This window comes from Lytechinus variegatus, chromosome 15 (assembly GCF_018143015.1).
Source record: "Lytechinus variegatus isolate NC3 chromosome 15, Lvar_3.0, whole genome shotgun sequence".
Taxonomy (NCBI): Eukaryota; Metazoa; Echinodermata; class Echinoidea; order Temnopleuroida; family Toxopneustidae; genus Lytechinus; species Lytechinus variegatus.
Genome location: NC_054754.1, coordinates 30,207,877 through 30,234,560, shown reverse-complemented (window position 1 = coordinate 30,234,560; position 26,684 = coordinate 30,207,877). Strand labels below are relative to the sequence as shown.

The following is a 26,684-nucleotide window of genomic DNA, read 5'->3' as shown; positions in this document are numbered from 1 at the left end:
AATTTTTGTTGATCAAGTTCATGAAACTTGGACATGAGGGTAATCAAGTATCATTGATCATTTTGCATGAGCTTAGAATGATGAATGTACACAATTTCTATTATCTTCCTCCGAATGAACGCCTTCTGTTTTTATTTCAGTACTTGATATTTTTGCTTTCAGAGCATTACAAGCCTGTGTCTCAATTGCTGCTCTGATTTTTAATGTGTGTGTGTTTGAAGTCAAAGGGGGTAAATGAATTTATAATTTTGTATGATGCTAAAATATTTGTTTTTTAAAGGGAAATTTTTCCTGCCATGTATAATTCAAACTAAACAAAATGGAAAACAAGCAAAATAACCATGCAAATGAAGCAGCAATAGAGGGGCTATTAGTGGATTTTTGATACTATTGATACTTTCTAGAATCTCGATCAATATCAGAATGATATTCTCTCTAGTTATGCTGCCAAAGATTTTTAAAGAAATTAATTATTGTTAGCTGCAACATTTGTCAGTGTGTATGAAAATTGAGCAAACTATTTTTAAAGCAAAATATGCAATTTAGTCCTTTATGATTACCAATATGATGTTTTACAGACTTTGAAATTTTTTTCAGTCAGTGTCTATTTTCATGAAATTGAAATAAATATATTTCAGTAAATGTATTTAATTTAGTCATTTTTTGGTAACGTGAATGTTAAGGGAAGAAATGATGAGCAGATATGAGGATTATGATCATTGGGAGTGTGATCAGCCCTGTAGCCAGGAGAATCAATTAGCCGATGGCAAGTAGATAAACTGGTTGGAGATGAACTGAGATTAGACAATGAGGATGAGACCAAACTGAAACTGGTTTGAAATTTCTATTAAAAAAATGACAAGCAAAAATCTGTTTTCCCCAAGAATATTTCTTACTTTCTTTGGAAAATTTAGGCAGTTCAGTCCAACCCCCAGAACCCCTCCTGGCTACGGCTTGTACATTGATTAGAAACACTGATCTGATACAGATCAGTGATTAGGAATCAAGAGAGTATCATAGCTGCAGAGAACAGACAGATGGCCGAGGAGAGAGAAACTAATTGGCTAAGGAGGGTGGACACAAAAAGGTCAAGTCCACTCCAGAAAAATGTTTATTTGATTCAAACAAGCATAACAGATATTTAAAAAAAAAAAAACGGATGTAAAATAAAGTTCTGACATTTTAAAGTTTCGCTTATTTTTCATAAAAAGGTCATTATGCACATCTATGTGATATGCATAATGGAGAGTCAATTATGTCCCTCACTCACTATTTCTTTTGTTTTTTTGATTGTCTAAATAATACGATATAGATTTGACAATAATGATCATCTTGACTCAATCAGAAAACGTTGAAACAATTGTAATTCCTCTTGTTCAGGGAGGAATAAAACTTTATTTCACACGACAATGGAGAAAATAAACATTTTTTCTATAATAAAATTAAAAAGAAATAGTGAGTGGATGATGTCATCAGTCCCCTCTTTCATTTGCATACAGACCAGGATGCACTTATAACAGGGGCCGCACGGCCCCCCTCACCTTCCGAAACTGTGTATAAAAAAAAAACAATATGATTTTTGCATGGTCAGCCCCCACTTTGAAAACCATACCGCGTGGCCCCTAAACTGTTTGTGATAGGGACTATTATAACCCGAAGACTTCAAAATGTTGTAATTAACTTTTATATTTTACATCCGCCTTTGATGAAATTTTCAGTGTTATGATATGTGGAATTTTGCATTATATAAAAATCCAGGGGGGGGGCACTTACATTAACGAGTGGATACTATGCGCGCGACCCCCCCCCAAAAAAAAAAAAACATGTAAAAAGGGCGTCTTTTTCGAGATAGGACATGTCACGTGATAGGGTATGTATTTCGCTAGGAAAGCTACGAGTTTAGGGTCAAATTTGCGGGGATGATAAAACAAAATCAAAATTTACAAAGGATGTTCTTTTTGCCCCAGCACTACGTGTTCGGATTTGCGCGAGGTGTGGAAGGTGGGGCCATCATGGTGTGTAAAGGTAAACCGACGGACCGTCATGACAACAAAATAAGCCTATCGCTGTACTTGTTTAGGGGTTCATTTCAGGGAATACTTGCCGAGAGTATTCTTTTGTTTCCAATACTTATTAAAGGTAGGGTTTCAGACGCCAATACTTAATTAAGGGGTGCATTTTCAGAATGAAAATACGTGTTATAAGGGTGCTTTTCGAGATCCCATGGTCGCGCATGGTATCCACTCATCAATGGCAGTGGCAACCGAAATTAAAATCATTTTTTGTTGGCGTGGATTTGTCTTTTTAAAGATAAGAGAGTTTGTTGAGAGAGATATCTAGGGGAGGAGAGAGGGGGGGGGGGGGGGAGTAGTTAGGGATCGCGGGAATATATATCGGGTGGGCCCGCGGGTGGGTCGGCCATCACCACTAGAGGGCAGTAGATCAAAACAAAAATTTGCTGCGCAGTGAGGAAAACGGCCAACGGCGGCTGAAGGTAATTAGGCCTAGATCAATTAACCTTGATGTTTTCGTAAGAAGTATCTTATTATTATCTTATTTTGTCAATATAGACTATGTAGAAAATTTATCTGAAAATATAATGGCAAAAACCGTCCAATTTATGGTGAATGTCGGTTGATAATTTGTGTACAGTTATAACATTGTCCCATCCATTTCATCTCGTGTTAGTTATTATGTTGACGTGTTTATGATGGGGTGTCCAAACGGTTCCCCGTCCAAACTTCGCGCACTTTTCAAAAATATTCATCAGGCTTAATTTTGTTCATAAAATGTTCATAATTTATACAAAACCAATTCAAGAAACAGTTACCACATTGATGGCAAGATCATAAACTATAAAATCATGGACGAAAATGTAAAGTAGGTCAAGGGGTTTCGCCTAGTCTTGAGGACGCAATGATGATGATTTTTTTAGATATGTCTTACATTCTTTCATCATTGACGTCTTGACACTCTCTCCATAACGCCTTCAGCGAACGACCAAAACAAAGATGGATTTCCCCCAAAAATCCATCTTTTTAAACCGAACTAACTACAAATTTGTTAATTTTATTAATTCTTACACCTTCCTACGCCTAATGCGTAGGAAGGTTTTAAATACTACTTTAAAAAATGTAAAAAAATGAAGATTTCTTACCTAACTGATGCCGCGTAGACCTCTCGTTCCACATGTAAACAACGGAAATACAATAGCGTCGACCCTTGAACCGCTTATGCATGACGTACTTCCGGAAAGCAATGCCGTCTTAACGAACAATTTAGAGATAAAAAATCTTATTTAACAAATATTAAAATTTATTTTGTGATCATAAATATTTCATATCAATATATATAAATTATTTATGATCACAAAATAATTTTAATATTTGTTAAATAAGATTTTTTATCTCTAAATTGTTCGTTAAGACGGCATTGCTTTCCGGAAGTACGTCATATATAAGCGGTTCAAGGGTCGACGCTATTGTATTTCCGTTGTTTACATGTGGAACGAGAGGTCTACGCGGCATCAGTTAGGTAAGAAATCTTCATTTTTTTACATTTTTTAAAGTAGTATTTAAAACCTTCCTACGCATTAGGCGTAGGAAGGTGTAAGAATTAATAAAATTAACAAATTTGTAGTTAGTTCGGTTTAAAAAGATGGATTTTTGGGGGAAATCCATCTTTGTTTTGGTCGTTCGCTGAAGGCGTTATGGAGAGAGTGTCAAGACGTCAATGATGAAAGAATGTAAGACATATCTAAAAAAATCATCATCATTGCGTCCTCAAGACTAGGTTTCGCCAGTATCACGATCTCAAAATTCTATTCCGATCAGCGAATGCGGGCTGTGCTGGAAAACCGTTCAGAAAAAGTGTGACCCAACTTCGCGCACCAAAGCTTTTGTGGAGATTTAAACAAAAACTCAAGTTCAAAAAATGAAATATTTATATCAGAATGATGACAAAATGCTATGGAATCGGTTAGTACCACATTTAACTCACATTTCTGATGATTTCTGCTTGCAAAATGGTGATATCGTGATGCTTGTTGATTTCTTCAAAACGGGCACCAGCGATGACAAATTTGCTGATCTTTTGCCAATATTTTCATGAATACTGAACTCATCCTAAAGAAACTTTCACCAAAGGGTAATTTTAGGTCGCTTTTCACGTTAATGTTATCAGATTTTAAGGATATTGGCTAGTTTTTGAGATATTGACCGTCCGCGAAGTATGGACACGCGCGAAGTTTGGACTCACTGCCATACGCAATGGATTTTTGAATTGTCGGTTAACAGCATCGCTACATTAACTGGAATAATGTTAGCCGAAACTCATTCCGTTACTCACAAGGGATTTGTCTGGTGACGGGCATTCCATTTTCAATTTTTATTTCATTTTTTATGTAATTAAAAAGCACATGAAAATAGCAAAATCGCTTAAAATACCTTGCTTACCTAAGACTTAGGTAAGCGATTTTGACATGTCTCTTCCACAGAAATAAAAGAAAACTAAAAGGAAAATCGTAGGTATATTGTATAAGCATATAATTCACAACCTTAATTCAGCTCGTTGGTATTTTATATCACTGGTTCCCCCCAACCATTCGCCATGCAGGGAAAGGAACGGGGTGGGTAGGATACCTCAAGCGAAGTTTGTGCAGGATCACTCAAGGGTTCACTTCTATTCTGCCTGTGGGGAATCTAAAGTTAGGACAATGGTCACCCATGGGTTCAAAGCATCTCGCGTCCGAAGGAATATCAGTCATATGCACGCGACACACACGACACAGTTAAAGTTTGCTGGGCTTTTGCCCACATTAAATTTCCCTTAAAACTTTATATATCACATTCTGCTATGACACTTACCAAATCATTCAGATCCTTCCGTGACTTCTCCTTGAAGTTTCTTTTAAAAAACATGTATATTTTCTTGATCTTTAGTGAAGATTTTACGGAGATGACATCTGCTCAGCGCGGATATCAATTTTCGCCTAAAGAGGGCGCGTGATTTATATTCATATCAAAGACACGACAAGGGAAAGACTAGGCACCTACACTACTTCTACACGCAAATCGACGCAAGGCATTACGCGAAGTCCGTGAAGTGTCCAATCTTTTCATTGTATAGACTTTGGGATACCGTATACGTATTATTGACGTTCGTTAAAGCTTGTACTGCTGGTTTCTTTCCAGGCACGTATATTTTCATTTTTTTTTATTAGTCATCTTTTTAAATTCATTGCAAATAAGTGTTATCATCACCAATAATAATCTTTAATTATGTTTTTGAAGGTATTTCATTCATTGATGCCCATAATTAGTAAATTAATTATAAGGATTGCGCATTCAAAGAAGTTAGATACAGTTATAAAATTACCGAGGAGCTGAATCAAGGTTGTGAAATTATTAGCGCCACCAACGGGCTTCCTTGTATTTCCGTGGAAGAGACAAGCGAAGTCACTTTCGAGGCCGAGGTAAGCGAAATTTGCTTTTTTTAATGATTATGATTTTAAAATAATATCCTATTTGTTGCCCCCATAGCTACTTACCGGCAAGAGCCCCGGTGCGTAGCGAGGAGTTTCGTCAAATATTACTTCAGCAATGAAGAGATGTTTGCCGACTACTTCGAAATCCAGGGTCAAACACAGTCTATTGTACGAGGTTAGTACATACTAACCTCGTACAATGTGTGAGTGGACAATGGTATGAGTGTATATGACTGAATGTATATTTGTGAAAAATAATCTGTATATTTGTGAAAAATAATCAAAACTTGAAAATGTCATAATTAACCTTATTTTACATCCAATTTTGGTTAAATTTTTAGCGTTGTACTTGTTTGATTTTTGTCCATTGATTGAAATAAATATTTTTCTCGGATGGACTTGACTTTTAATCAGGATACCAAGACAAATGCTGTTTTCCCTGAAAAAAAACAAGAAAAAGATCAGCCTCCAGACTCCTGTTAAAGTACATTTAAAATTTCAAACCAATATGGATGCACATGTGTGAGAAACAATTTTTTTGTTCATATACACATGACATTAAGATTATCTTCTTTTGAGCTCTGTGCAAGGAAACAACTGCAACATTACAAGCAATCACAATATAGGTTGGCCTTGTAATTATTATTTTTTTTTTGGGGGGGGGGGCTCATTAAGAATAGTTGTATATTTTTAAAACCCAACAAATTTTGTTTTTCACTTACATTTGCCATATTTCACATAGATCTGCATGTCAAATCAATGCCTTACTGTGTATTCTAATTCTTTAATTCCCATAGAGGTATTTCCAATCTTTCTGTGAAAACTGTAAATGCACAGGGGGGGGGGGGCTAAAATTTGAATGAATAAATATAAGTTGGCAGGTTTTGCAAGGGTCAGTTGGGTTTTAGCAGACAGAGGTTTTTTTGTTCTTTAGTGTGCATGTACATGTATTTGCTTGGTGTTTGGTGTGCATGTACATGTATTTGCTCTTTGCTCTACCAGTTACTGCAGAAAATGTTCAGAGGCCCATCTAGAAATTGTACAATCAAATGGTTTGTGAGTTGAGAATTATCTAAATATGAGTGTGATTTTAATCTACATGTATTGCGATTCTTTGTAAGGAAGGACAATGTGTCTCCAGTAAAAGAAAAAAAATTAGAATTAGATATGAATTTCTTTTTATTCCACAAAAAACAGAAATTGGTATTTTGAAGCGATGTCACCTGAAATACTTATTTAATATTTTCCCTCAATTTGAGTTTGATTGATCTGTCTATGTAGTTTGTGGTCATTGTGCTTCTTTCTTATTAGAATTGCGCATACTTTGGGCACCTTTACCATATTTCAATAAACTATGATCGGTAGTCATTATTTTTTGTTTCTCATTCTATCAGAACTTTTCAGCACTAGAATTCTCAATACCATGAATAAGTCTCAGGTGCATTTCACCTATTCTCTCCTGGCTGGTGCAACATTTTAAGGTAAGTACAAATAATGTATATAATCAATTATTCTACGCAAGGGGCAGATCCAGGACTTTGTAGGAGGGAGGGGGTGGCACTTCAAAATGGACAAGCATTAAACAAAAAAAAAGGCCATCACTCCAGTAGCACACACCCTAAAAATGTTTTGTTTTTTCCAAAACTTTCACCCTTTTCCTTCGGGATTAGAGTCCTACACCCCTCCTCATATGTTTTGCCTAATGTATTAATTTGATTATGACCGGTAGTGAGGAGTCATAAAAGTGTAATCACATTTCATGAATTTGAGATGAGGATGAATTATCAAATAACAAGGATCTATGTCGGTCTCTTATTACAAATCATCATTTTTCTTGGGTATTGGTATAATCACCCCCAACTCGTCACCTTTAGAACAGTCCAAACATGGTAGAATTGTTCCAAAGCTATGCTATGAGTGTGATTCTTTCTAATACCTTCATAGATGTGCATAATTCTTACTAATGCCTTCATGGATGTGCATAATTCTTACTAATGCCCTCGCTGATATATCTCTAAAGTGAATTCTTTCTACCTTCCCATCTTCTCTACAGTTATGATGCAAGAGATGTTTCCCCAGTTTGAGGAGGGCACTCGTGTCAATGGTTTGGGGCAGCTCTGGACACTGGGGAGGGTTTTAGGCATGGGACGGTGTGCCAAGGTATACCACATGTCAACCGACCAGGAGAGCTTTCAGGCAGCAGTTAAGGTGTATCGTAAGGAGGAGAAATATCGGCTGGCTTTTATCAAAGAGATGTGTAACCTCAATGCGGTCTATGGAGACAGACGAGTCAGTAAGTTAGTTATTTCTTTTTCCCCCACTCTCCCCCTCCCTCACACTTTTTAATATAGAAGGCTTTGGTTGTAGAGAGGTATTCTTGTAGGGGGGGGGTCATTTATAAAAGAAAATAAGTGAGGAAAACCTTAAAGACCTCTCTACTTTGTTTCATCAAATATTCAGGGATTAGAGAGTTTACCAAAAAATTTCAAACATGTTCATTTATTTCTATGCTGCTTATATGTTTGTATTAATTTTTGTTTAGAGCGGATGGAATTTACAATTATATTTTACACACTACACATGCAAGATAAAAAATTATATTTCTGTGAATAGAATAGGGAATGAAAACACTTTATGTAAGACAAAAAGTGTAAAAGTTTGTGTCTAAACACATTTAAATACTAAAAGTTATTTTGATAGCATCTGGTAATATTTTTTCTCTCTTCTCTTGCTTTAGTTACAGTTTATGGCACTTTTACGCACAAAGGACACCCTTGTCTGGCAATGGAATTGCTGGACTTTAATCTCAAGGAATTCATCTACCGCAGTGAAAACTGTCAAGTTTTTCTCTCCAGTATCCCTACAAACAGCATCCATTCCAAAAAACACTCCAAGGCTGTAAGCAACATTGCATGCAACAATAACAACAATGAAACAACTAGCAGTACTGTAAACCACAGGGACAATAAGAAAAGAAAAGGACAAAGTAACATAGAGACAGTGACTACCGCTTCAAGTGGTAGGAGTCGTGGAAGAGTAAAGTTGACAGGTCACACTGTGGGAGATGCCAGGGATGAACATCGGATGCAAACGAGAAGAGCAACAGCCCAACGAGCTGCAGATTTGAGGAGCAAGAATAAAGATAGTGATCTTGATAGCAGCACCACTAACATCCCAAATACGGGTCAAACTAGCAGGACTCACTCAGGGAGTTTGAAACACATCAAGAGAGACCTTGCTGAAGACAATGATGATGGGGACAATGAAGAGGGTGATGACGTGGATGATCACTCAGAAGATGATGAGGGAAGGAGTGAGGAGCTTGACCAAGAAGAAGAAGATGAGGATGAGGATGAAGATGCTTCCAGTTATGGTCTATCACTTTACTTAATTCAGCAGCTGTTGAAAGATATAGCATCATGTTTGGAGTTTGTTCAGAGGTGTGGCTGGGTTCATGGTGACCTCAAACCAGCCAATATCCTCTGGAGCTCTCAGGAAGGTAGCTGGAAGATTGTTGACTTTGGACACAGCTTTCAAGAAGGACGCCAAGTGAGTCCATTGTATATGAATTGTATTTCTAGAAGATATAGTTCTATTTTTTGCTAGGTTTTTAAATCCATAAACCTTTAATCTATTGTGTATTGTTAGACTTTTTGTTCACACATCAAACAATCATTATTTCTTGTCAATGCAATATCAAATGTCATATTGGTGGGAATTTTCATTAGACACATAAAATTAATTTCAACAAAGAATTTCTAACTACATGAAGCACATGCAAATAATGTATTTCATTAATATTATGGAGTTGATCGTCATTCATCATTATAGGATTTGGGTAATTATTATTTTAAAAACAGATTGTCCCAGACTTTCCTGGCTTTTAGCACTTCAAAAATTAAAAAATTCTAATGATCTGAATAACTAATATTCTACTTTATCACAATCCAGAGTTTACACCCATATTTCCTATTAACCAAAGGAATGTAATGAGTTTGAATTTTTTTATACATATGTGACATTAATATCAAAACATGGTTAGAAAATAATTAAAAATACTATTTATTTTAATTCCTGTGCTCTTTTTTCTCTCTCTTATTTCTTTTTTTTTTATAAAGGATTTCAGCCAAATCCAGAGCCTATGTTACCAGTCCCCAGAAGCTAAGGTGTGGAATAGTTTCGTGAGTAGCCTTGGCAACCAGAAGGTGGTCCACAAGATGAGTGCTGTTGATGAAGGGATCTCTGAGTGCACTCATGCAGCAGATATTTGGAGTGTTGGCTGTGTGATTGTAAGGGCCTACACCGGGATGAAGCTTTACGGCCAGGATGATGTCCTTCCTGGTGCCTGCTTGCAATGTCAGGTGGGTGGTTGGTGTTCATTTAAAGGTCAAGTCCACCTCGGAAAAATGTTGATTTGAATCAATAGAGAAAAATCAGACAAGCACAATGCTGAAAATTTCATTAAAATCGGATGTAAAATAAGAAAGTTATGACATTTCAAATTTTCGCTTATTTTCAACAAAATAGTTATATGAACGAGCCAGTTACATCCAAATGAGAGTCGATGATGTCACTCACTGGCTATTTCTTTCGTTTTTTATTGTTTGAATTATACAATATTTCAATCTTTACGAATTTGATGATGAGGACCTCATTGCCTGAAGCACAAAATGTTAAAATAATGGAATTCCACATGTTCAGGGAGGAATGAAACTTCATTTCACATGACAATGACGAGAAAATCAAAATATTTCATATAATAAAATACAAAAGAAATAGTGAGTGAGTGATGTCATCAGTTCCCTCATTTGCATACCAACCGAGATGTGCATATAACTGTTTTGTGAAATGAAGCAAAATTTTAAAATGTCATAACTTTCTTATTTTACATCCGATTTTGATGAAATTTTCAGTGTTATGCTTGTTGAATTTTTCTCCTTTTATTCAAATCAAGTTTTTGTTGGGGTGGACTTGTAAGATAGCTCATATAAAAGCAATAATGATGGCAAAGATGACAGCAAAGAGGATGATTGCAAAGATGATGATGGCAAACATAATGATGGCAAATGTGATAATGGTAAAGATGATGATTGCAAATATGGTGGCAAAGAAGATTGCAAATATGATGGCAAATGTGATGATGGCAAATATGATAATAGCAAAGATGGTGATTGCGAATATGGTGGTGGCAAAGATGATTGTAAATATGATGGCAAACATGATGATGGCAAATATGATGATGGCATATGATTGTGCTGATTCTCAATTATTTTTATTTCCATTAGTTGCAGTTGAAATCTGAACTTCGTAAATGTAAATTTTAATTTTAAACAAATATCTGATTGGTTGATTCAATATTTTTTAAAGTTTGAATGGGGAAACCGGCAAATAATTCCAATAGTGTTAAAATAGATTTATTACGGTAAGCACAAGATCTCTAGTCATTTGTAAACTATCCGTTGTGACTTACAGACAGCTTTATGAAATCCCTTTTGGTATCTTTATTCTAAAAACAGAAATCTTGTTCCTCCACTGTATGTGTATGTGAGCCACTGATAGAAGCCCTTTTCAAACCAAAGATGACCAATCCCAAACTCTCTTCTATCCATCAAGCAGCTGTACATCACCTAGTAGATCTTGTTAAGAGGTATGTATCATCATGAAAAAAAATACATTAAATACACAAACTTTGGTCTTCATCAGTTAGCCATTCAATACCAGAGCGTATCCCTAAAAAGGACCAAAAAAAGACAAAGAGCCCATAAGCTCCTGTACAAAACTTGCTGTTGAATATGAGATCTTATTCAACAATCTAGTTGAATGCATGGAATATACAATGCATACAGCAATGGAAGCAATGTTATGCACAGCATAGAACACAATGACGTCATAATGAACTGCATTAAGTCAATGACCGAATTTGATCCTATGAAGTGATGATGCCATTAAAGTAATATGACTTGTTCAATCAATATTCCTCCCTCCAAGCTTGCCTCCCTCTTTTTTTTTGGGGGGGGAGGAGGATGGGATAGATGATAATGATTATATTGGATGGCTTTTTTTTCATGAAATACCAGAAATATTCCACTCGTTGGGGCCAATATTCCACTAATCTGCGATTCGTGGAATATTTGCTGAAACTTGGAATATTTCTGGTCCATTCTGAGCCATCCAATATGATATAATTAACATATAACAAGTACACAACCTTCCTTAGGTCTCTTTTAATCTGCTTCCCTCCACAAGTTGGCAACTTTTGATGATTATTGTACACTCTTACATAATTTTAATAAAAAAGTAGATATGGAAATGAAGAATGATAGTTGCAAGGTTAAGTATAAAAAAGTTTCCAATATTTCTTTTATGGTGATACATTCTTTGAGTTCCTTTGCCATTTTAGAGAGTTCAATTGCAATTTTAGTTATATAAAGGAATGACACAACATACTTCATTTGAATTATTTTCACTCAGCATGTTACAGTGTGACATCACCAAGCGTCCCTCGGCATCTGAGATCTTAAACCACCCCTTCTTCTCTAATGAACTGACCCCAAGTGCCAAAGACCTTTTGCTTCTACCAATGAGAACCCTTCGCCTATCCAACCTTGCCTCTCCCTCTGTGGATCTGACCAATCAGAAAATTTTTCAAGGTAAGTCCATATCATGATTATTTTAAAAAGGTACTTTTGTTTGTGATAATCTGATGTGAAATCAGTTTTGGTGATGTCAGGTTGAAAAAGTAATCATGATATTCCACTTTCACAGAATTCTTTCTTTTCTTGTATTTTTTTTTCATTTTTACCTAATTTTGTTTCCCTTTCTTTCACTTAGCTTTATATCAGGATATCAAACGTGAGTGCCTCAAATTTGGACCAATCAAAACGTTGATCATTCCTAGAGTAGGACCTGTAAAAGGAACAGTGAGTATAATATGGTAGTTTGGTCAAGCTTTGCTTTGATTTAAAAACTATTTTTGAATGATAACTAAATAAGAGTTTACTATACGAACCCAAACGGCTGTTTTGATTTGATTTTTTATTAGACCCATATTTTGTGTTTGGATTATTTTGCATTTTTTTTCTCCTTTCCCCAAAACCAAACCATTACCCTTATTTTGACTTCCTATTGGTTAAGCACTGGATAAAATTGATACTTCTCAAGAACTGGATGTGCCTAATTATTGTGACAAGTTTGGAGCTAATTTAATGACCCCATCTAGGATAATTTTAATGAGTTTTAATCCCCTTATTGCACAAAAGTATCTGGGTAAGTTTGCTTCAATAGACTCAATTTTAATTCCTCTTTTTCTCAAAAGTATCATTCTCTAGTAGTCAATTATCTTATCTTTATAAAAAGGATTAGGAACATCCAATAGTAGTGAGTTATATATCTCTTAAAAGCTGGCGACTTTTTGTGGGTTTTGCCATGCCTGTTCACATATATGGACAATTCATTTTGAAGGTGTTTCTTAATTGTAATATCTCTCGCTAAAATGTTACCAATATTAAGTCATTGTTTTGCTTCATGCTAAATTTACATCACATTCTGTCCTCCCCTTTGTTTACAATCTACAGGCCTTCATTGAGTACGAGGATTCAGCCAACGCAAAATCTGCGCTTAACGCCCTCATTGGTCAGAAGCTGTTCAACCAACCTGTACACATCTCTTTCTTTCCTGTGGCAGACTTCACTGCTAAACGATTCTACTGAACCATCATCAGTGGTAGGTCTGCCTAGAATTCCAAGGATGTGAATTCTAATCTTATTGAAGAAATTGAAATGACAGGCCTCCCTGGCAGCTGTTATCTACATGATCACCATTATTTTGTCTTTTACTTTTACTACATTTTCAGTTTTATTGAATCGTCAGGGACTATCTTGATTCTTTACACAGGTTGACAAACAAGTTGGAGTTGTGGATTTCAACACGGAGACCTCGTCATGATTCAACCCTTTTCACTTTTTAAATTGTTTTTGATGTTTTAACCTTAATTTACAAAAAAATGTTTTCTGCACATACGTTTGTATTGTAAATTTCAAAGTTATATATTTGTTTTATTTTTGTGCTTGAAGTTCTATTGACTTTCCTATGCATAGATGCAATCTTATTAAAATGCCATATAATTGTAGGCTTAAACTTACAGCCAAAAAAAAATATTTCAATGTTTGAAATCAAAACAAGAGGGAGGATATTGCTATATTCTTTGAATATGACTTTTTTTCTTGAAACGTTAATTGATTTTTTTTTCAATACAAGAATGCAGTTTAAAGATGTTTTGTAGGTTCAGTACATTGCTCATTAACTCAATTGTGATTGTTTTTATCGTTTTTTTTAGAAGTTTGCTAGTGAGTTAATTTCATAGAAATTCATCACTTAACTAAAAAGTGCAAGACTTTTTTACATTGTTTTAAAGAAATTTTAATCATAGAATTCAGTTCCATTTTATTTCTCTTTGTCCGTGAAATACCTGTTATGTGTGTGTCTTGTGTATATATGGGTACTGTTAACTATTTTTTTTTTACGGTCAACTATTTTTTTACACCCGTGTTGAGTCCAGGGTTGTTTCCCATTTTTTAGCAATGTGTATTCTGTTATTTATTTTGTCACTTGCTCTGATTGTCTATGTTGCGTGTACAGTAGTTTATAGAATTTTACATATTGCATTAATGGTTGTCTCAATATTGATGTGATTTTATGGGAAAGAGATTGTTCTCATGATTGAAAATGGAAATTACAAGTTATATCAGGAACTAAGATTGGTTTAAGATTTTGATGTTGTTCCAGCGGGTCATTGTATAATGTATTCAAATTTATGCACGCTTCTTCCCGGGTATTGATGTACATTGATGAATTCTGTGTGTATGAATAACAATATTTTTTTACAATTTATTTCATTTTAGAACTGTTATTCAGAATGCAGTTTTCATTTGTTGGGTGACACATCATTTTTACCTGAGGTTTTTATGACCTAGCAACATTTAATGACAGTACTAATTGGAGCAGGCGAGACTAAAAATTGTTAATATTGAGTGGTTTGGGAAATTTGAATACATGATTTATTATGTATTTAAGTTTATTTTTAAATCTAAAGTAGGGAAATGAAGGATTGATCTTAGTGGTAAGTATTGAAATGCTACAGTTTAGGGTGATTGGAAATCTGGGTTGGGCTGAATTACATTCCAAATTCATTCCCAATTGCATTCCAGAGACATCCAGCTACTTACCAGCTTCTAATTAACATTACAATAACCTGCTTAAGCCAGCCCAATGAAAAGTTATTGTCAAGTTGATTATAATCAGTTCATTACCTGGCTTAAGCAGGTTACTGTTAATTAGAAGCTGGTAAGTAGTTTGATCATCTCTGGGATGTAATTTGGAATGTATTTAGAATGTAATTGAGCCCAACCCTGTTGGAAATATAGGATTTTTTTTCAATAAAAACATAAGAGCTTCTAGGAAAATAGACGAAGCAATAAACCAATTTGTATATGTATTCTAATGAGCACGTGCAGATAAAGGGCATTTGAATCACATCTTAAACCGACTGACATGAAATTCTTGCCGCCCTTTCACACGGTAAAAAAATTGTAATTTGAATGATGATTCCAGTGAAAAATAAGGCTAATGACGAATATTTAGCACGTGTGAAACCAAACTAGAACATGATTAGAATCACGAATGCTAATCACAGTCACAATTACAATTGCAATCATTATTACAATGATGATTCAAGATTCACGTGTGAAAAGGCCCTTGGGTGATTGCCTGACCTGGCACTATGAAATCATGCCAAATGGTGCCAAATGGTATTTCAAAGCACTGGCCTTTAATTTTGATTTTACTCTAGGGCAAGCCCACTTTCCAAAGGAAACTCATTTTTATTGCAGCACAGATAAGGAAAAATGTAATAGGCCTCAAAATATGCAATGAGAGGGGCTCTGAGGCCTATCAATAGGGCTTCCTAGGTCCTGGGTTGCCTTGATTAATTCAAGCCCTGCAGACATTTAGCATCATTGATGATCAAAAGCGGGTGAACATAATAGCTTGTCTCTATGCGTTCATATCTGGAAGGTACTTGCAGAGACTGGAATGCCACATGTGAGCAGATTTCACTCATGCATTTCATGATATCAAGGTATAGTAATTCACTTTTCAAAAGGGAATTCAAAGTTATTTGTTACTTGTGCCTGATCATAAAGGTCCATGAAAAGAGTTATCCATGCTTTGAAATATTTATTGATACTAGGGGTTATTTTAGATGTGGGAAAACTACGAACTGGTCTATATCATTACATGAAAAGATAGAAAAGTAATTATATGTAATATGTTTTGGTAGACAATTAAAACCTTCCTTTGAAATGTATGTTTTGCTTGCATAGAAATGTTAAAATAATGTATGAAATGCTACCATAAAGCAATATGTTTGATAATGAAATGCACAATTACTGTAAATATGATGAAGACATTTAAATTCTAACTGATAATTATCTAATTCTATTTTTGACCACTGTTGAAAGGTCATCATCGCCGATGTACATAGAGTTTAATAGTACTGAAATCTTTGAGATATTTTAATTGAAAAGATAGCTCATGTTGACCATTATTATTACTATATTATCACTATATTACTATTATTATTATATCATTGTCAATGGCACATGTATATTTGTTCATGTTTATTTGAGAGTCCTATGCTTCTGTCATGCATGTACCGTATTACTGTTTGAAGAAGTATGATGTTTTGCTGGCTTTCCATAGTGGACAAATTATCTCCTGTAGAATTTCTTTTTTACAGAAGTGGTCATCATTACAAGGGCATTATGACTATATTACTTACATGTACCTTGTTATAGCATGTGTCTTGTAATTTTGGATTGAAAAGGATAACTTGAAGTCATTGGACTTGAGTTATCATGACATATCAGGGATGTTGTTAAAGCAGGAATCATGTTGTGATGAGATAGCAGGGACTAGGGGTGTCACTTTGTTCTAACAGGAATTCTGATCAGTTTTCAAATTTTTGGAAAAACACCTTGAAGGTTGCAGTGTTCCAGTAGTTTATCGTCCTGACCATGTATATAGGACATCATGGCTTTTGAACATTCTTGTAGAAATGAAGTGAAGAATGTCCCAATTCCGGGGGGAGAGGGGGGGCAATCACATATATTGGTGGTACTTTGATGACCCCCTTTTTCAGACATTAATTTCTCTAGATACTCTGAAAGGCAAGCGTTTAATTCAATTCCCCGGCCCTGCCAAAATTGTACAGCGCGAGCACCGCATCCAAGAGCTGTACGCATGGCTTCACAACTCCCTCCGCTAGCAGCTCCTTGCACCACTAACACCCACATAATACATGCGCTCGCGTACACCGTACCTACAGTACCGCGATCCTTCCGTAGACCCTGTATTTCACATCGCCCAGTCTATTTTTGGTTCCCAAGACCCCATATTTTACACTTGTAGTCAGTTTCTTAGACCCCCATTTCAGGGTTTTGTGAGGCACACCCCTATCAAAATATAATTTGAGTGCCCCCCCCCCCTCCCCCGGGTCCCAATATCTTATGAATTTATATAAATTCAAACCTCAAAAAGATACCAGAATGTTTGTCTGATTGTATGGTTGTACTTAAATGTATCTTCTACACAGTGTCGTTATTTTGAGGTCAACAAATACTTATCACTCATGATAAAGAAAATATGCATATCTTTCAGCTCAATGAACTAGTGGGAATTTGATACTTACAAAACTCATCTGTGTACCCCTTGGCTTGAGCAATGTCAAAGTTCAGACATGCTGTGTATAAACTTTTTTTTTATTTTTGAAAAGTTTTTTTGTCTCGCCTGCGTAGGAGAGTGAGACTATAGGCGCCGCTTTTCTGACTGCAGCGGCGTCAACACCAAATCTTAACCAAAGATTACGTTTTTGAAATGACAGCATAACTTGGAAAGTGTATGGACCTAGTTCATGAAACTTGGCCATAAGGTTAATCAAGTATTACTGAATATCCTACTTGAGTTTCATGTCACATGACCAAGGTCAAAGGTCATTTAAGGTCAATAAACTTAGACCATGTTGGGGGGAATCAAAATCTTAACCTAAGGTTAAGTTTTTGAAATGTCATTATAACTTTGAAAATATTTAGACCTAGTTCATGAAACTAGAACATAAGGTCAATCAAGTATCATTGAACATCCTGCATGAGTTTCATGTCACATGACCAAGGTCAAAAGTTATTTTGGGTCAATGAACTTTGGCCAAATTGGGGGTTTCTGTTGAATTACCATCATAACTCTGTTAGTTTATGGATCTGATTCATGACACTTGGACATAATAGTAATCAAGTATCACTGAACATCCTGCGCAAGTTTCAGGTCACATGATTAAGGTCAAAGGTCATTTACGGTCAATGAACTGTGGCCAAATTGGGGGTATTTGTTGAATTACCTTCATATCTCTGAAAGTGTGTTGGTCTAGTTCATAAAACATGGACATAAGAGTAACCAAGTATCACTGAACATCTTGTGCAAGTTATAGTAGTTTTCAAAGTCTGCACTGCTGCTATATTGAATCGCGTGATGCAGGTGAGACCTCCGGAGGCATTCCACTTGTTTACATTTATTTGTGACAATCATTTTATACCATGGAATGAACGTTGGATGAAATTATCAAACAACTTGATAAGTATTCTTTTAGGGGGTGATGCAAGATATTTTTTGCAAACAATACAATATTTAATGTCAATATTTAGATTGAGCAAGTCACTATAATTTCTAAGAAGCGTTATATCAATTCATTGCTAGCATATATTATCGATTTTAGGGACCTTCTTTGCAATTGATTTCATTTTGTGTTGTCATTTTTTAATCTTGCTGGCCAATTTTTATTTTTTGTTGAAAGAAGCATATCAGCAACTATCACAAGACTTATGATTGATATTTGGGACCTCAAATTGCAATCGATTTAAAGTTTCTTGCAACACCTGCAAAGAAGGATGAGAAGTGTAGGGATGGAAAAATATGCAATTGATCGCAAGACTTTGTGATTGATTTTATGGATATAAGATTGACCTGTAATCGATGTCAGGTTACCTGAAGAGCCACTCCATAGGTATTTGAATATCTTTCAAAGAGGGATGAGGCATGCAGGGATAAGAAAATATGCAGACTTTTCAGATCATGTTTAGAAGCAGCTGGTTTTTCAATCTCTAAGATGTTTGAAAACAATTATAAAGATTATATATTTGTATATACTACAGCAGGCAATTTTAAAGCATTTTTCATCTTTGTTTAGAAAGAATAGCATTGCCCTTTTCCAAGTATATTATGTATAAGTATAATGCTGGTATTATGTTTGTGTTCACTGTTGTAAATATGTTTTTTTTTTCTAGTTTGATTCTACTTATATTCAATGTACATTTTAAAGATGTATATTTTAGTAGAAGAAAATAATTTTCTCTCCTTTTTTTGTTTGAGTAAAGATGATGAAAATGGAATAAATATTTTACCAAACTGATTTATTTTTTTGCAACTGTACACTCAACCAAAGGCATGTATCTAACTGCTCTGTATCATATATAGTAGTTTTATGGGTTTTTAGCACCATGTATATAGTGTAAAATCATATTGTTTCAAAAATTTTAATTTGTTTTAAAAAGGTATTTTCAACACTGCCGTTCCTGTTACAACAAAATCAGATTAAATTTTCTGTTGTTTTCGGTAGATTTGCTGTGAAGTAGAAAAGTCTGCCCAGTTGTGTATACTGAAAATTCATTTTTATCCCACAAATTTTGGTTCTCCTTACTTCATGTTACAAAGTTCACGAAGTCTATCAAAAATCCTTTTTAAGCATAGATGTTAACCAATTTACATGTATTTGGAAATGGCACATGTACTTTGTGTGTTGGTAATATGATAGTAGCTTGGACTTTAAATAATAGAAGTGTCTAGATATGATTGTTTTAATTGTATGTAAAGGTTTATTCATGCTCTTGTAACACAATGCTTAGGGACTGATCATTCTAATAGATTTTTACAATTGAATTCACTTTGTGGTCAGTTGATTGTGGATAATTGCTCTGTAATCACTTGCTAATCCCTGTGTTACTGGGCCAATTTGCATACGATGCTGATGGTATTATAAAACGATAGAGGCAGGGAAATTTCTATCTTTGCAAGCTATCAATCAGATTCCATAAAAAAAGGAAGAGAGATTTTAATCATAATCATAATAGTGGCATTTATATAGTGCTTATTACATTCTGTTTCTAAGTGCTTTACGTTTCAATTATTATTACCCGGTCCTGCACACACAAAGTGTGCACTGTCTCCACTCCCTGGGGAGAATTCCAACAAGCATTCTAAGACTCAAATGCTTGGCATACTATATAGGCTTTTGCATCCTATCAGGTGCCCATTTAACACCTGGGTTGAGAGTGGCAAAGTGTGGATTGACACCTTGCCAAAGGATGCTAGGCAGTGGTGGAATTTGAACATACATTCCTATGATTACAAGGCGAGAATCCGACCTGCTACACCACGACACCTCCACAATTTGGTAACCTTAGTCTTGGCTAGAGTTGTGCAGACAAGCTCATTACTTCATAACTTCATCTTTTACATCATAATTGAAACCATTACCGGTATACAATGTCCTTGCTGTCTGTGCAATGATGGACATTTTTTTATAGTACCTTGTATTATGCATATAAAAGTGATATTGTAAAAATGCAATGGTATATATTGTATCTTTTCTTACTATGACATGATGAATGTGATTACGCTTGTACTCTGAAAAAGTTATTACCAAGTTTTAAACACAAATAACTTAATTTTTAAAGAAATTTGGTTAAGATCATATTAATATGCTCCTATGCCTATGTTCACCTATAATTCTCAAATATAGATCAGAAGATTTGATTAAAGTGCAAGTATTAATGTATTGATATAGTGTTTCCACCATTTTGTAAGTATTCATAAACTATTTCTATATAATGTACATATTGATATGAAGTACTATTAAGTGCTTTCAGTCATGACTTGTAAATTCATATATATCTTTTATGACTATAAAGAGAGCTTATTATATATATGAGATTTATAAAGATCCTATTTTTTAATGTTAAAACTATTTTATAGCTTGATATTTTTGCTGTGTCCATGTTTTTTAATATTAAGAAGGCATACTGTGCCATAAAATATCTGTCTAAGAGATTCTATTAAAATTTCTTCAGTTTGAAAGCTAAGTTTGTGTTTTTTCTGAGTTTTATTTTTGTGGACAATTTCTGAGATCCAATCTCTATCCCACTATCACCGCCACCACCATCATCATCTTAACCAACATCAACATCATCACCACCACCATCATCATCTACCCATTCCCCTCTTTATAATAATTCTATAGCACAAGCAATATTTTTTCCCACCACATATCACAATGACATCAGTTAATTTAGTGTTAATAAATCAGGTTTGGAGAGATCCTAACAAAGGGTAATAACTTTAATTGTTTCAAGTTTTGATAATCTCACATCACTTGCAAGCAACTGGTCAATATGTTGAGGATGATAAATTCAATAGTGTGAAGAGTATAGCTTCCGACTTGTAAAAATCATAACTCTCTTATAATAAATTTTCTTTTGAGGATAGCCATAGATTATTCTTTTCCTGGTTTAAAATAAAAATATATTAAGGGTAATCATTTATTTGTACAGAGCTGCCAAGTAGTACTGATTTTCAGTATTACTGAAAAGTGAGAACAATACTGATTTCTTAAGTTTCAGCTTTATATGTAACTTGTCCTATGGTATTTTTTAAAATACTGATTTTCAACTTTAAAAATACTGCAATGTTCTTTTTCAGGTTAGCTTTGATTATTAACATATAAAAAATCCACTAGAAAGAAAAACAAGATTAATAAACTATATGAGTTTTTTTAAGTTGAAAGTAGAGGAATAGGAAAGGAAGAGGGAAAGACAGAAGTAGGGGAACATATAGAAGGGGTGAAGAATGGGGAGTATTGGGAGATGGAAAAGAGAGGAGAGGATCAGGAGGAGAGGCGGGATCATAAAAAGGGGGGAAGATCGAAGAAGATTGGGAGGAGGAAGAAAAGGAATGAAGGAGGAGGGGAAAAGGGAGTGAGAAAGGAGTCGACTGAAGTAGGGAAGGTGCAAAGGGGGGTAGGAGGAGTGAAAATCAGAGACTCCAACCCCAAACACCTGATCTGGAGATTCTCCCGCCTGGATCCCCTTAAAAAGTTAGCAAACTGGAGACTCTAATTTGATGTGCATTTCACGCACATCATGAACGCAAAGCCCCTTGCGGCCGAGGGTTCTAGATGGAGTGAAATTTTTTATAGTCTGGTCTGTTAGCGTCAAAAATGCCCTACTTGTGGACACGGTGGACAAAAGCATGATTTTTTCTCCAGACCTTTGTTTGTGTATAAGAATTAAGAATGGGGTATGCTCCAAAAATCTGGCTGCAGGAACAGTGAAAAAATGGGTGAAAATGTCAGAATTTATGAGTTCAGATTTGGCTGATATATAGACTAGCGTTAGTGCAAAACTCAATAGCAGTGCATTATTTTACATTGAATTAGTTCTTGAATTCAGACCCTTTTTGAACAGATCTTCTGTTTGTCCTCGCATCTCAATGCACCAAATATCTGAATGAAGATGCTAACCAAGCCGAAGGGTGACGGTGGAGGGGGTTGAATGCTGGTGTGTGTGTACATATTTTGGTCTTGGGGTAAAGGTGTGCAAAACACATTTTTTGCATGTGTTGGAAATTGTGTTGCCATGGTAACAGTGTATTATTGCAAAAATAAGGTAAAAATCTTGCAGTTAGAACCACTTCCTCTGTTTTTAACCGATTCTCATGAAATTTGGCACACACATTGGTCTTGAGGTGAAGATGTCTAAGACACACTTTTGTGTGTCTTTCAGAAATCTTGTTGCCATGGTAACAACATATTATCTGGTGAAAATTGGGGGAAAAACCTTACAATTCAAACTGTTTCATCAGTTTTCAATCAATTCTAATGAAATTTGGCACACACATTGGTATTGAAGTAAAGATGTACAAGGCAATTTTTGTGTGTGTTTCCAAAATTGTGTTGCCATGGGAACAACATATTATATGGCAAAATTTAGGTAAAAACCTTGCAATTTGAACTACTTCATCAGTTTTTTTTTGTTGTTGTTTTGAACCAATTCTCATGAAATAATTATGGCTCACACATTGGCCTTGAGGTAAAGATGTGCAAGAACCTTTTGTCAGAGAGTGCATTGCCTTGGTAACCACATTTAGCCAAAAATATGGGGAAAACTCATTGTGGATCAGTCTACTTCTCAGTTTTCAGCCTGTGCTCATAAAAGTTGACACAAATATTCATTTTGGGTAAAGATTCATATTCAGTATTAAAAGGGAATCAAGCCTTGGTCATAATGTTGTGTGCATGGAAAAGGAGAAAAATAAGAATGGTGAAAGTTTTACAGAAATCGGACAAGCGGAATATAGTTATGGTTGCTTTAAAACATGTACATGTATATCTATGTAAATTATTCTATTCTGTAAACTTTCCCATAAGACTAGTAGTTATCAGGATTTTTGGTTTTCTCCTAAATCCCTATTCCATTGGCGCCGTAATATAAACCGGTAGTATGTTTTATGTCCTCATGAAAGAAAGATATAATTTGAAGTAAAACTTTTGAAAAAAGAAATTTTAGCTAATTAATTATTCCAGTACATGGAAGAGTGGTCCTTGCCTTCTTAAATTACTGTGACATCACATATGCGGTCAATTTGAAGTCTTCATGGGTATAGTGATTACCAATGTTTATAACTTTAATATGTTCACAACTTTGTTATGGTTTGTCCGATATTGTTCAAACTTTGACCTATAAACTTGTCTGATTTTTCATTTTCCTCTAAAAACAAGTGTTTATTTGGGTTTGATTCCCCTTTATAACGTCATATAATAGCGCAGGGTATTAATCACCTTCAATAATATTTATAGGCTTTTTTTGGGGGGGGGGCGGAGAAGGTCCTTAAACTGACAACATAAAAATATAGAAGGTTAAAGGCCATGACCATGAGGAACTTAAACAGTCTTAAAAAAAACACCCCTTACATATTTTATTTGGGGGGGGGGGCTTTTAGAAAATTGCCACATAAAGATTAAAATGAAATTATAATGACTAAGGACTTAAACCCCCCCCAAAAAAAAGGGAAATCCTTTACACTTCAGCATATTGATTTAAAGCCTCAAACATTCTGCTTTGAAAAAAAAAGTTTCCGGTGTCCAATTAATCAATGTTTTATTTGAAGCATGAAGCAGGGGCTGTCACAGAAATATACTGAAAAAATTGAATGAAAGAAAATATAAGGCTAAAATCTATTGTGCACATAGGTATATTTTTGATATGGTATGTTACTGAGTCATGGATTTGCAAGTGAATTTCTAAAACAAGTGCAGATGTTTTTGTATGTATTTCTATAATAATTAGTTGCATGATGAAAGGTACACTTTAAAATATGTCAGAAAAAATATATTTTATTTTTTACCAAACAATTACTTAGAGAGAGACAGCAGACAGGAAACAGAAGGAGATGGCATGGTAAAGCTCAAAATCAAGAGTGATGTGAAAGTTAAAAAGAAAGAGTAGGAACGGAATATGAATATGAATAAAAGACTGAGTAGGAGAATATAAATAAACAAAGGTTAATTAGGTACTGTAAACAATTTTTTTATCAAATCAGAATGCATTAAGCTTCAAATGAATGGTCTGAAGTGCAAAGGACTCTTCTTACCTTTGAAGGGGGGGGGGGCATTTTCTGCTAAAAAGTATTATCAGCCCCCTATTTTTTCGGGGGGGGGGGGTTAAGTTCCTAGTCATAATCCTTTAACTGTAATTTTAATGAGGTCATTTTCTAAAGACCCCACCCCCCAAAAAAAGAGTAATGTCTAGCTTTAAAAATGCATTGACCCCTGAGGGACAAAGGTGTAGACTGGTTTGAGCATGGGGAAGTAGAACTAAAAGTGGTATGGGGAGGGGTGCACATCTTGGGGAGGTGGAACTAAGGTTTGGAAAATCAGCTGTTGAAAGTAGAAGGGGTACACATTTTGTTTTGCTTGCCAGTGTTGGAACTCCTCTGCTTCAGCGGAAGGTTTCATATTCACCCAGTGTACCTCCAGCCTATATGCCCTTAAGGGGATGCGTTTTTTAAGAGTGTTTTATCATTTTTATGTTTCTAATGGCCACTGCCTTTAACCTTCTTTGTCAGATTTAAAGGACTAATCCTGCCCCTTCCCCCCCCCAACCCAGAAATATTAATGAAGGTGATTAATATCCCCACATTTTAATGCAGAGAAGACATTTAGAATTCAATATGAATCTTTACCCTAAGATGAATATTTCTTCCAATTTTTATGAGCACTGACTAAAAACAGGGGAGGAAGTTTGATCCACAATAAGTTTTCCTACATTTCTGGCTATCATATGTGGCTACCCTGGGGCCCGTTCCATAAAACTTTTTACCTGAGAAAACTCTGGTAAAAACTGAAAACTAAGGTTAGTCTGATTTCTGCCATTGACTTTAACACAGGGCAAAAACTCTGGTAAAAGCAACCAGAGTTTTCTCAGGTAAAAAGTTGTATGCAACGGGCCCCTGGTAATGCACTCTCTGATAAATGCAAAAAAAGGTTCTTGCACATCTTTACCACAAGGCCAATGTGTGAGTCAAATTTCACAAGAATTGGTTCAAAACTGATGAAGTAGTTCAAATTGCAAGTTTTTTACCTAAATTTTGCCATATGATATTTTGTTACCATGACAACACAGTTTCTGAAACACACAAAAAGTGCCTAGTACATCTTTACTTCAATACCAATGTGTGTGCCAAATTTCATTAGAATTGATCATGTTGATTGAAAACTGATGAAGCAGTTTGAATTGTAAGATTTTTTCCCAATTTTCACCATATAATATGTTGTTACCATGGCAACAAGATTTCTGAAAGACACACAAAAGTGTGTCTTAGACATCTTCACCTCAAGACCAATGTGTGTGCCAAATTTCATGAGAATCGGTTAAAAACAGAGGAAGTGGTTCTAACTACAAGATTTTTACCTATTTTTGCAATAATACACTGTTACCATGGCAACACAATTTCCAACACATGCAAAAAATGTGTCTTGCACACCTTTACCCCAAGACCAAAATATGTACACACACACCAACATTCAACCCCTCCACCATCACCCTTCGGCTTGGTTAGCATCTTCATTCAGATATTAATGCATTGAGATGCGAGGACAAACAGAAGATCTGTTCAAAAAGGGTCTGAATTCAAGAACTAATTCAATGCAAAATAATGCACTGCTATTGAGTTTTGCACTAGCGCTAGTCTATATATCAGACAAATCTGAACTCATAAATTCTGACATTTTCACCCATTTTTTCACTGTTCCTGCAGCCAGATTTTTTGGAGCATACCCCATTCTTAATTCTTATACATAAACAAAGGTCTGGAGAAAAAATCACGCTTTTGTCCACCGTGTCCACATAATTCCGCTAACTGACCAGACTATTATGTTATAGTAAATAGTGGTAGTAAAATACGAGCTGTGATTGGCTGGATTTGTACCACGTGACCTCCCTTCAAAAAGTTATATTGTACATATGTACAATATAACTTTCGATTTTTGGATGGCAAAATCCATGATGGGGGGCTTAGATTAAGGGATCTATTTACTATAATAAATAGTGAACGTTCTATCATACAATATTACTGGACTATATGAACTCCAAATATAAAATTATCCCTCGTGCAAGCCTATTTCATTTCACCTCGGCCTTCGGCCTCGGTGAAATAAACCTGCACTCGGGATTATTTCATATTTGTCGTACATATAATCCAGTATATTGTACAATAGATTGTGAAATTTTTTATGTTTTATTTCAGAAATCCAATTTTGTGATATATTTCGACATCACTTAAGTCTTAACTTGAATATCGGCTTGGATAAGAAAATTTAATTCCAGTTTTTGTTTGGGCCGCGGGAGAAAGATAATTTAAAGTGGGAGAAAATACATCTTATGCGGCAGACACAGTGCCTGGGCGGGAGATATAAAATCTCAAGCGGGAGAATGGGAGATTTTGCCAAAAATAGCTTTCGGCGGGAGATCTCCCGCCGAAA

General features: G+C 35.2%; 1 protein-coding gene across 1 annotated transcript; it reads left to right on the top strand.

The window, feature by feature from the left end:
- Positions 1 to 2,430: 2,430 nt before the first annotated feature.
- Positions 2,431 to 13,451, top strand: LOC121428902. The gene is made up of 9 exons (XM_041625783.1): positions 2,431 to 2,494; positions 6,880 to 6,966; positions 7,539 to 7,778; positions 8,223 to 9,034; positions 9,604 to 9,846; positions 11,002 to 11,132; positions 11,957 to 12,135; positions 12,317 to 12,405; positions 13,060 to 13,451. Exons 3-9 carry the CDS (start codon positions 7,541 to 7,543, stop codon positions 13,192 to 13,194), a joined length of 1,827 nt encoding a protein of 608 aa, XP_041481717.1. The 5' UTR covers positions 2,431 to 2,494; positions 6,880 to 6,966; positions 7,539 to 7,540; the 3' UTR covers positions 13,195 to 13,451.
- Positions 13,452 to 26,684: the final 13,233 nt, after the last annotated feature.